Source organism: Dendropsophus ebraccatus, chromosome 6, assembly GCF_027789765.1.
Source record: "Dendropsophus ebraccatus isolate aDenEbr1 chromosome 6, aDenEbr1.pat, whole genome shotgun sequence".
NCBI lineage: Eukaryota > Metazoa > Chordata > Amphibia > Anura > Hylidae > Dendropsophus > Dendropsophus ebraccatus.
Window position 1 is genome coordinate 54,436,690 of NC_091459.1, and position 12,829 is coordinate 54,449,518.

A 12,829-nucleotide genomic window follows, 5' to 3' on the forward strand; every position below is an offset into this window, starting at 1 on the left:
ACAGAGCCCTCGTGCTGCCAAAACACTGGAAACCCCCCACAAGTGACCCCATTCTGGAAACTACACCCCTCAAGGAATCTAACAAGGGGTGCAGGGAGGATATGGACCCCTTGATGACTGCCACATTTGTGCCGTGAAAGTGAAAAAATGAAAATTTAAATGAAATGAAAATTCACGTCACATTGTTCCACAATTGTGCCCGTCACCAGTGGGGTCTATATGCTTACTGCACCCATTGTTAGATTCCTTGAGGGGTGTAGTTTCCAGAATGGGGTCACTTGTGGGGGTTTTCCAGTGTTTTGGCAGCACAAGGGCTCTGTAAATGCGACATGACCCTTGAAATCCATTCCAGTAAAATCCAGCTTGCAAAGGCCAATTGGCGCTCCTTCCCTTTGGACGCTCGTGCTGCGCCCGCTTGGCACTTTATGTCCACATGTGGGGTATTTCCGTACTTGGGAGAAACTGCGCTACACGCTTTGTGTTTTTTTTTTTTCCTTTTATCCCATTGTGAAAATGAAAAATTGAAGGCTAGAACAACGTTATAGTGTAAAAAATACATTTTTCTTTTTTCACGCCACATTGTTCTGAAAATCTGTGAAGCACCTGTGGGGTCCAGATGCTCACTGCACCCCTTGTTACATTCTTTGAGGGGTCTAGTTTTTTAAATGGTGTCCCTTTAGGGGTGTTTTTTAGGTTTTGGCACCCCAGAGCCTCTGCCAACCTGAAGTGGTACAGTCAGAAATGACCAAATATAACGGAGCCATTGAAATTCACTAGGCGCTCCTTTGTATCTAAGGCTTGTGGTTCCGTCAAACAATGCATTAGGGCCACATATGGGGTATTTCTATAAACTGCAGAAACGGGGCAATCAATATTGGGGTGAATTTATCTAGTAATAAGTTTATAAATATGAAAAATCTTGGATTACAATAAAATCTCTGCACAGAAAATTAAAATTTTCAAATTTTTTACACACTTAGCTTTTATTTCTATGACTCCCCTAAAGGGTTAAAACACTTTCTGGATGTGCTTTTGCAGAGTTTGGGGGTGCAGTTTCTGAAATGGTGTGCTTTGTGGGGCTTTCTAACATACAGGCCCCTCAAATACACTTTAAACTTGAACAGGTCCCTAAAAATATCTGATTTTGAAATTTTACTGAAAATTTGGAAATTTGCTGCTTATGTTTTAAGCTTTCTATTGTCTAAAAAAATAAAAGATTGTTTAATAAATGCCGCCAACATAAAGTAGACATGTTGCTAATGCTATTTAACCCTTTAAGGACAGAGCAAATTTCGATTTTTGCGTTTTCGGTTTTTCCTCCTTGTGCATAAAAGGCCATAGCACTTGCATTTTTTCACCTAGAGACCCACATGAGCCCTTATTTTTTGCGTCACTAATTGTACTTTGCAATAACAGGCTGAATTTTTGCATAAAGTACACTGCGAAACCAGAAAAAAATTCAAAGTGTGGTGAAATTGAAAAAAAAAACGCATTTTGTTTATTTGGGGGAAATGTGTTTTTACGCCATTCGCCCTGGGGTAAAACTGACTTGTTATACATGTTCCCCAAGTCGTTACGATTAAAACGATATGTAACATGTATAACATGTATCTGATGGCCTGTAAAAAATTTAAACCATTGTCAACAAATATACGACACTTAAAATCGCTCCATTCCCAGGCTTATAGCGCTTTTATCGGACCGTGCCCGCTAATACAGGGCTCCAGACTAAAAAATTTACCTAGGAGCCATTGGCTCCTAACCTGAAAAATTTAGGCGCCAAATAGAATATTTGGTCGCCAACATTTTAAAACATGTAAAATTAATGTTATGTTAAATGGGACTTACTGCTGTGTGCAGAGGCCACGGCAGCAGCCTCCTCCTTTAGATCCTTTCTTTTCTTAGTTTGAAAACGTTCAACATGGAAACTTGCAACTTGACAACCATATACCCCCCTGCTGCCGGTGTGTTCCCTCAGCCAGCTGCCATCTTACCGGCAATGATCTACTATATATATATATAGCCCCCGGCAGCCGATGACATATAGCCCCTGTGGCAATGTATATGGGAAGTGGTACTGTGCAGTGTATACATACACACACACTGAGGGAAGTGGTATTGTGCAGTGTATATACATACAGACACTGAGGGAAGTGGTACTGTGCAGTGTATATACATACAGACACTGAGGGAAGTGGTACTGTGCAGTCTATACATACAGACACTGAGGGAAGTGGTACTGTGCAGTCTATATATACAGACACTGAGGGAAGAGGTACTGTGACTATACATCCAGACACTGAGGGAAGTGGTACTGTGCAGTCTATACATACACACTGAGGGAAGTGGTACTGTGCAGTCTATATATAGCTGGAGGGCCATAGATTTGGAAACGCCTATACAGAAGCATGCTATATTTTATGTCATTCTTAGGCTGCATCGACAAAGAACTACAAGTCCCAGCTCACCTACAAAAAGGATTTCTCCACCTGTAAAAATAAAGTTCCACCCCAGCGATGCCCACAGCCGCACTTGTATCTATAACCCCGCCAGCTCCCAGTCCCTGGCTGCAGCACAGCACCTACCAAACAAGTAGTTGGTCCATTTCAGCAGCGAACCCTCCATGTCCTGCAGCCTCATAGCCCCGCCCCCTACAAGAGGCGATCTCGTCCATGAGCGAGTAGCCTCAATCCCCCGCCCAGGCCTCGGTCCCCCCACACACATTACTGGCCGGCCGCCAACCCTGCCGTCCCTCCGGTTGTACTCACCCACTATCTAAGCTTGGTGCCGCTGGGGTGAACTTGAAGAACCGCGGCGCCGGGTGAGGAGAGGCGGGAGAGAAGCGCTGGAGGAGTGTGGCGCCTCTGCGGCCGTCCGTCCAATGAATGACGGACGTGCTGGATGACGTCACTGGAGAAGCGTGTCCCCGCACACGTCATCCAGCACGTCCGTCATTCATTGGACGGACGGCCGCAGAGGCGCTACGTGATTCGGCGCAGCGTGCGGAAGGCGGAAGTCCTTAAAGAGACAGCGCGCCGCCGGGGCCAGTCGCAAATGGCGCCCAGATTAATAAATCTGGGCGCCATTTGCAAGACGTCAGTCGCATTGGCGACCATTTTGGTCGCCATCTGGAGCCCTGTAATACCTACGGTCCCGGGCTACACGCAGCACCCGGGACCGGCGCGGTTCAGAGCGGGGCCGCCGCGCGGCCCTGCTCTGAACTCCCTTACCGGCATCAGGGCGTAAATTTACGCCCGATGTCGTTAAGGGGTTAATATATAATTTATGTGGTATAACCACTTTCTGTATAAGCAAAAAAGTTTCAAAGTTGGAAAAATGCATTTTTTCACAATTTTTCACGTTATTTGGGTTTTTTTCATAAATATTTGTTATAAATATCGACTCCAATTTACCAGAAATGTAAAGTACAATATGTCACGAGAAAACAGTCTCAGAATCAGCCGGATAGGTAAAAGCATCCCGAAGTTATTAATGACTAAAGTGACACTGGTCATATTCATAAAATTTGTCTCTGTCATTAAGGCCATTTCAGGCTCTGTCCTTAAGGGGTTAAGGCCATTTCAGGCCCGGTCCTTAAAGTGTCACTGTTGTGAATTTTTTTTTTTTTGCAGAAATCAATAGTACAGGCAATTTTAAGAAACTTTGTCATTGGGTTTATTAGCTGAAAAATGCATTTTTATCATGAAAAAGCAGTTTGGAGTTCTCCCCCTGTCTTCATTGTTCTCCTACGGAGAGAGCTAAATAAAAGACCAAAACAGGACAACAAAGAGTTAATCTACAAATACCTCACCCTGTATCTCCTCTGACAGTCACCAGGATCGCTCTGATTACAGCTGTCACCCAGCTCCCTGCCTGTAATCCCTTTGTTCTCAGCTTTCTTGTCTGATGCAACAAGTCACAATTTTCTGATTTTTTGCAGTGGATGGAAAAGAGGAAGGGGGGGGGGGGATCTGGGAAAAGGCTTTTTAAATGCAGATAATGGCATATTTGGCTAATAAACCCAATTACAAAGTTTCTTAAAATCGCCTGGACTATTGATTTCTGCAAAAAAAAAAAAAATAAAAAATAAAAAATACGACAGTGACTCTTTAAGAGGTTAAACATTAGACAGTGTTGTTAAACTAATGTTTTTCATTGGTGCTTGAGAAGAAAGTATCACAATTCAATAACTTTATATGAAAAATAAAATTACATAATTAAAGTGCACACATGTACAGGTGTGCCTCAAAGTGTTTGGGCAGCAACAATCAGAATTTGAAATAAATCAGTAAATTATTGTGATTGAAGTGTTGACTCTCAGCTATAGGCATATACAGTAAAATAAAATAAAATAGGTATAAAATGCAGCCATATCTTCAATCTCACAATGTGCTACATTAACCACTTCACGTCAGTAATCTGTATATATACGTTCCTACTGCACATACCCCATGAAGTAGCAGTGCTGTGGGGGTCCCGATCACTTGTACCAACGGGTGGGGTAAGTCACTTACCTCCGTCCTGTCGGATCGGCCATCCATGCATAGAGTCTGCTCTCAGCCTGGCTCTATGCATAGATCGCCGATAACACTGATCTCTGCTATGCTATGGCATAGTATAGATCAGTACATGCAATCTAATGATTCCATGGTTTACTGTAAAAAAAAGTGTAATAAGAAAAGTTTTTAAAAGTATTAAAAACCCCTTATAATCCCCCCTCCCGATAAAGGTTTAAAATATCCCCTTGCCCATTATAAAACAAAAAATATAAACAATAAATAAATAAACATATTAGGGGAGATTTATCAAACATGGTGTAAAGTAGAATTAGCTCAGTTGCCCCTAGCAACCAATCAGATTCCACCTTTCATTTTCCAAAGAGTCTATGAGGAATGAAAAGTGGAATCTGATTGGTTGCTAGGGGCAACTAAGCCAGTTTCACTTTTTACCATGTTAGCTGATTTTTTTAAAATTATATATCAGAAAAAAATGAATAAAAAGCGATAAAAAATGTTCTCACACCAATATGATATTAATAAAAACTAGAGATCATGGCGCAAAAAATGACACCCCAACCAGCCCTGTGGGTGGAAAATTAAAAGCAATACGGCTCTTAGAAGGCCGGGAGGAACATTGCATTAATTTGACCGGGACATCCGTGCATCAATGGGCTCTGTCTTGAAGGGGTTAATGTTTTTGGAAAAATATTGTTGCAGTAACTGCTGACAGCTCTATAGAAATGCTATATGTACGCAATTTTCTTACTGGGAAGATGACAACACTACTCAACATGCCTTTCTCTCTATGACCAGCCCAGTGCCTACAAGCTTAGAAGTAAATGACAGGTATACACGGGCATCACCAGAGCAACAAACAATGCAAAGAAGATGCGTTTATTGAAGCAAATTCACATCCCTTCATTAATACAACATGTTTTTATTACAGAACTAGAATCTTTCTTGTACAATTAATACATAAACAATTTAAATAAAAATTCAAAAATATCTGCTAAGAAACTGGAAAGTTGATCCACCCATTAGTGCCCTTTTTATGGTTAATAAACATGGTACGAGAGGTGTACAAGGAGGGACTGAAGAATGACAGGAGCAATAGGAGTAAATGACGAATTACTACAATAGGCTTTTCGTCTAAACGAAGGCCAACAATTGGTAGAAAGGAGAAGATTCTAGGGTTGCTAAGCAACCCTGAAAGTCCAGTATGTAAGCAGGGAAAAGGTGAAGATGAGAAACAGGCTGGGAGATTTTACAGTATTTGGGCAGGGAGAAGGCAAAGAAGGAAAACATACTGTCAAACTGCTGTGATGTGGCCAATAACAGTGATGTTACTGGCTGCACGCACTTGTTAAAAATTTTCAACCCACGTGAAAGGGCCTTTAGTTTTTAAGTGTACCTGTCGCAAATTTTTTTTAAATATTTTCTATGTTGAAATCAACATTATACACCTGGCCAAACTGCAGCCCTTGCCTATATTTGATCTTTTCTCTGTTCAAAAAAAGACCAAACACAGGAAGTCCCAGTCCTTTGTGTGCTCACCAAAGGAAAGACACCTGTACATCATGCAGGTTGTATATCAACTAAGGGCAATTAGCTTAGGCTAATTATATTACTTATGCTGTGTTTACACGGAACGATTATCGTTCAAATTTTCGCAATAACGATTGCATTTGAGCGATAATCGTTCCGTGTAAACACAGCAAGCGACGAGCGAGAAATCGTTCATTTTGGTCTTTCAACGTTTGCTAAAAATTTGCAGATCGCTTCGTGTAAACAGTCTTTCAAAGATTCACCCTATGTAAAAGATGGGCTTAAAGCGATCTTAAAAACTATCGCAATAACGATGATTTTTTTTCTCTAAACGCTGATCGTTAAAAAAAATTATTGCTTCAAAATCGTAAAACGATCGATTGGGCGAATTATCACTCTGTGTAAATGCAGCATACCTTCTGGTAATTCTTTGCATGCTTTGGTGCTGTGTGACAGGAGAGCTGACAATACAATGCAAGCATCCCCAGAATTCTCTGCTACTGAATGTGGAGTTGCAGCAACTGTACACGTGCAGTTAAGGGAGACACCTAGTGACCATATGTATAACGTTAATTTTAACATAGAAAACTAGAATAAATAAAATAGTATATTGCAAAACTGCATGCGATCACAACCCCTGTTGATTTATTTTAAAAAAACAAATTGCAACCTTTAAAGGAAAAATCTGGAGAAACTTTTTATTAAAATATTGTATTGCCCCCCAAAAGTTATACAAATCACCACTTCCTTGATAGAAATGGTGACGCCACAACCCGACTCCTGTCCTGTCCCTCAGTGTCGGCTCTGTCCCCCTCCAGGTCTTTCCGCCGGTGCTGCAGCCTTTCTCTTCCCACAGCCGATCTCCCTTAGCTCGGGGACACCTGCCCCAGCATGCCCTCTCCCCATCCTGCCAGTCGTGACCTGCTCCCTGGCCTGGATTCCTGGCGCGGAGATGTCCGTGCAGCTGCCGCTGCTGCAGGGGCATGTGAGGAGTGGAGTCCCGGGTGCGGGAGAGAGAGACAGTAGGGGTGGACATTGGAGCAGATCCCACCGGGTGGGGTTCAAAGTGGGCATGCTGGGGGAGAGCGTTGAAAGGTCTCTGCAGCGGGGAGAGAGAGGCTGCAGCAGTGGCGTAGAGACCAGGAGGGCGACAAAGCCAACACTGAGGGACAGGACACTGAGCAACTAGGAGTTGGGTTGTGGCGTCACCATTTTTATCCAGGAAGTGAAGCCTACAGGCAGTAGTTAGTGCAGGGAAAAAAAGCACTTTATGTGTATATTGGTGATTTGTATAACTTTTGGGGGGGCAATACAATACTTTGATAAAAATTTTCACTGGAATTCTCCTTTAATGTGGAAACAATGTATAGAGTGTGCTAATCTGGTTTTCATGGGACACATTGGTGCTTGCACAGATTGTGCTGTATAATTACATATACTAATGTGCAACTAATCTGGGACAACCTTTCGCAGCATATTGAAATGGTTGGTTTAGTGATGAGGTTTTTTTGTTTTTGTTTTATAGCTTAGGAGGATCTTGGTAGCTTCATATAGAACAGCATCTCTTGGACCATTTCAATTGCATTCATTTATGAATAGAAAGTAAAATACATTGATATGATATTACATACCAGAACTTTAGGCCAGCTTCACACGTACAGGATCCACAGTGGATTTCACACTGCAAGTTCTGCAGCAATCCTTTGTCCTGTCATTTTCTATGGGTTTACATACTCGCAGCTGAATTTTTTGTTATGTAAAGCCCCTTCCCACTTATACATTACCTAATACATTACACTTATACATTACTAATACATTACCTTGCCGCGCTCCTGCTTGCTGCTCAGGCTCCCGACTTACTGGTGTCTCGCTCAGCCAATCAGTGCGCTGTCCCGCCGCAGTCACTGATTGGCTGAGTAGGACACCCAGGAGCCTGATAAGCAAGCAGGAACACGGCCAGATAACGTATTAACTGGGCAACGGTGGGTTAAGTGGACGGGGATTTACATGCTCGCAGTGAAATGAAAAACCCAATGTGAGTATGCAAACCCATAGAAAATTACAGAACACAGGATCGCAGCAGATTTTGCTGTGGAACTTGCAATGTGAAATCCAGTATGTGTGAAGGCACCCTTAATGTGATTTAGCATCTTTGGCTGCTTTTGTGTAAAAACTGAACAGGTGTCCCCAAATGATTGCAAATGGTTAGAGGTTTTAAAGCAACTCTGTACCCACAATCTGTCGCCCCCAAACCGCTTGTACCTTCAGATAGCTGCTTTTAATCCAAGATCTGTCTGTTCGGCAGGTGATGCAGTTATTCTCCGGAAAAAAACAACTTTTAAACTTGCAGTGCTGTGTCAAATTGGTGTGGCCAAGAGTGTTGGTGCCCTAGGCCTGCGACGCCTCTCTGTCCCTCTTCTCCGCCCTCTTCATCATTAGGAACGCCCCTGAGTAGGATTTCTCCTATTCATCACTTGTCTGAACACTGTACATGTGCCTTAATGATCTTGTACATGTGCAGTGTTCAAAAAATGAGTGAATATGAGAAATGCCGGGGGCATTCCTAATTAAGAAGAGGGCAGTGAAGAGGAATGGAGAGGCGTTGCAGGCCTAGGACACACACACACACACACACACACACACACACTATAGGCCCTTGCCAATTTGACTCAGCGCTGCAAGTTTAAAAGTTGTTTTATGGGACAATAACTGCATCACCTGCTGAACAGACCCCAGAATAGATCTTGGATCAAAAGCAGCTATCCGAAGGTACAAGTAGTTGAGGGGGGGGGGGCAGATTGTGGGTACAGAGTCGCTTTGAGTAATTTCTTTTTTTAAATTTATAATATTGTCTTTTCCTTGACCTAGCTTTGAGTGGAGCGATGCACTGTTTGATGTGACATGGAGTGAAATCAGTGAGAATATTTTGGTAACATCAAGTGGAGATGGATCATTGCAACTATGGGACATATCCAAACCACAAGGACCCGTGCATGTATTCAGAGAGCACACACAAGAGGTATGAAATCTGTAGAGTTTGTATAAAAACAAACATCTATATCTCTCTCCCATGCAATTTTATTTATTTTTTTTAAAGAAAACTGGGGTTGTGATTGCAAGCAGTTTTAAAATACACTCCCTTTACTTTTATTTTAAGTTTTCTATTTTTAAATCAACGTTCTACATATGGCCTTACTGTGCTCCATGCTCTATCTGTGCAGATGTTTAGTCATTTCTCTGTTTCAAAAAAAAAAAAAAAACGCAGGAAGTCCCAGTCCTTTGTGCAATCACACAAGTAAAGACACCCGTTCAGGTTGTATATCAACTGAGGGTAATTAACTAATTATATTAACTTTTACAAATTATATTATTATATTATCAGCTCTGCAGCTTAACAGGAGACAGTGCTATTTGTTATGTAACAATTCAGTCAGCATAATGTCACTGTGTGGTTACAGAGCTTTTGGTGCTGTGTGACAGGAGAGCTGACCGTACACTGTGAACACTCCCAGGATTCTCTGCTACTGAATTTGGACGTGCAATGGCTGTACACATGCGCATTGAAGGGAGACACCTAGTGGCCATGTATAAAGTTGATTTAAACAAAGAAAAAATGAAGAGAGTATATTGCAAAACTGTTTGTGATCACAACCCCTGTTGAACAAAAATTTTGAACAAAAAACATTTGTGACTGCCTTTTTAAATTAATATTATTGCCATAGTAATTTCTCATGCATAGAAGCTATGTCACAGTTTCAGGTACACTAATGTGTTTCCCTTCCCTGTGCTATTTTAAAATATGCTAACGTTTACTTTTATGTGTATATGCAATATCCAGATGCAGCTCTGCACGGAGGGCCCTGTAATTACTGTGATTAAGCTTTCTGAATATATTATGATGACTTACACTATGGACTATATTTTACTGCAGCCTTATAAACACTTTAAACGTTACCAATTCTATTTTCTCACTCCTGCATTGCTAACAAGCTTGCAAAATTTTGTACAATTCTGGCATTGCAGGATAACAAGATGCTGACCCAGTATCCCAGGAAATATAGTAAACTGTTAGGCCTGGGGTAGTGATCACCAAAATAGTGGTGCTTCCTGCCTTTTAGATAAAAACGGGTAGCCAAACTGCAGCATCAAATTGTGCCCTCCTTAAAATGTAATCCATAATGCACAGTTATGCACATTAGCAATATACTTAAAAAAAAAAAAATTAAAGGGTACTCCCGCAAAAAAGTTCTTTAAAATGTGGTGTCAGAAAGAATATTATTATTATTATTATTATTAATTCTCATTTATATAGTGCCAACAGATTCTGCAGCACTTATATACATAGACAAAGTCCTTTCTTTTTAGCAAAGTTATAAAGAAAGTTATAAAGATTTGTAATTTACTTTAATTTAAAAATCTTAAAGCAACTCTGTATCCACAATCTGACCCCCAAAACCACTTGTACCTTCGGATAGCTGCTTTTACTCCAAGATCTGTCCTGGGGTCCCTTTGGCAGGTGATGCAGTTATTGTCCTAACAAACAACTTTTAAACTTGCAGCCCTGTGCCAAACGGCCGGGGCTTAGAGTATCTGTTCCCTAACCTTGCACCACCTTCCTCCCCGCCTTCTTCATCATTAGAAATGCCACTGGCAGGAGGTTTCCTATTTCTCTGCAGTGAACACTGCACAGGTGCCTTAACGATTGTCACGGCTGCGGCGGTCTTTCCGTGCTCCGGGCCGCCGCCGCCGCAACTTTCCCATGCCTCATGCAGCCGCCGGGGTCCATGTTCAGGGACCCGGCGCTGCCACTAGTTCAGCCCCGGGGGGGGGCGCCTTACCTCGCCCTGCTCCTGTCTCTGTCTGTCCCGGCCGGCGCGCGTCCCCGCCTCCTAGGGCGTGCGCCGGCTGTCTCAGATATAAAGGGCCAGTCCGCCCTTAATTGGTAGTTGCTCTGGTCACTCCCTATATAATCCCAGCATACCCCACCACAGGTGTTGGAGCCTCTACATGCTTCCCATAGCGTTTGGCTCAGCTCCCTGTTGTTCCTGACCTCAGTCCTTGTTCCTAGTCCCTGCCCACTGTCCCGGTCCCTAGTCCCTCTCCGCTGCTTACGCATTGTTCCTGAGCTCTGCCTGCCACCAGCGGTTACGCCTACAGACCTCTGCCTGCATTACCATCCGCCTACTGCTCCTGCCACGCCTCGCCTGCTGTCACTAGCAACCAAGCCAGGGGTAGCGACCTGGGGGTCGCCTGCCGCAGCAAGTCCATCCCGCCTCGCGGCGGGCCCTGGTGAAAACCAGTGGCCCCTTAGACTCCGCTCCCTGGTGCGGTTACCACCATCGCTAGTGACAGTTCAGTGGATCCACTACTCCAGGCGTTAAAACGATTCAGCCCATGTGCAGTGTTCAAACAGCTGATGAATAGGAAAATACCTGCCTGAAACATTCCTAATGATGAAGAAGGCAGGGAGAAGGGACAGAGAGGTTATGCCAGCCTAATACATAGTCACTCTAAGCCACGGCCGTTTAGCACAGGGCTGCAAGTTTAAAAGTTTGTTTTTAGGACAATAGCTGCGTCACCTGCCAAACAGACCCCAGGACAGATCTTGGATTAAAAGCAGCTATCCGAAGGTACGAGTGGTATGGGGGGGGGGGGGGGGTCAATACTTATCAGCTGCTGTCCTGCACAAAGTGGTGTATCGTTTCCAGTCTGACACAGTGCTCTCTGCTGCCACCTCTGTCCATGTCAGGAACTGTCCAGAGCAGAAGAAAGAAGAAAGTCCCCACATAAAACCTCTCCTGCCCTCCTTGATTATCCAGGTTAAGTCCCAGCAGGTCATTTTCCATGCAGAAAATATCTGTTGCGTATTTTCGGCACTAGATTAGGTATGTGTGAATGTACAATGAAACTCTAGTTGAGCTTCTGGCTCCAGTTCAGTAGTACAAAGATAGAATAGTGTTGCATAAAAAACTGTTCACATGTGATTCAATGAACATCTTTTCTTTATTACCCATGGGGAAAACGCTTGAAAGTTTGATGGAACCAGTTGTGAGTGCCCTTCTTGACTTTTAATAGGCACGTGTTGTGGTGCGGCACAGACGGCGGATTAATGATACAGCCTTCCTACTGCTGGGAGAAAGGGTTTTCTTTTACGAAAGTTCTTTTATGGTAATCCTTTTCTGCAATAGGAAGACATGAATTTTAATAGCCAAAGCAATTAGGAAGAGCAACACAGATGAAGGTTTCTTCAGACCAGCGTGAGGTGGTTCTTTTTTTTTTTTTTTTTTTTTTTTTAACTCTTTTGTCATACAGTATATTGGACTGTTGAATGGACCCCGATGCAGTTTTCCAGTAAAGTCTTAAACAATGCATTAATTCAGTGCATTAGTCGGGTTCATCTTGTTTTGGGTTTTGTTTGATCATCACGAAAATGCGCTTTTAAATTACTTATTTTTACATACTTTTATTGCTGTTTTTTATGGTGACTGGTTTCTTAACGTTGTGGCTTTGGGATTGTAAATACTGCACCTATAATGAATTTAGTCTTAGAAAAATTTGTCCTGAGAGTATTCAACAAGATCTCTATAGTAAACGTCAGCTAATGGTTCTTTTTAAGCAAGTACTTGGGCGAAAAATAGTTTTCTTTCAAATCAACTGGTGTCAGAAAGTTATATAAATTTGAAATTAACTTCTATTTAAAAATCTCCAGTCTTCCAGTACTTATCAGCTGCTGAATGTCCTGAAGGAAGTGGCATATTCTTTCCACTATGACACAGTGCTCTTTG

At 42.6% G+C, this 12,829-nt stretch overlaps 1 protein-coding gene across 3 annotated transcripts in view; it reads left to right on the forward strand.

Moving 5' to 3' along the window:
- The window catches only part of PEX7 (peroxisomal biogenesis factor 7), a 155,690-nt gene that overhangs the window by 13,898 nt on the left and 128,963 nt on the right, over window positions 1-12,829 (forward strand). For all 3 annotated transcript variants that reach the window (XM_069973729.1, XM_069973730.1, XM_069973731.1), the window contains exon 3: window positions 8,913-9,063. In XM_069973729.1, coding sequence (XP_069829830.1) covers window positions 8,913-9,063 — 151 coding nt within the window. The remainder of the gene's footprint in view (window positions 1-8,912; window positions 9,064-12,829) is intronic.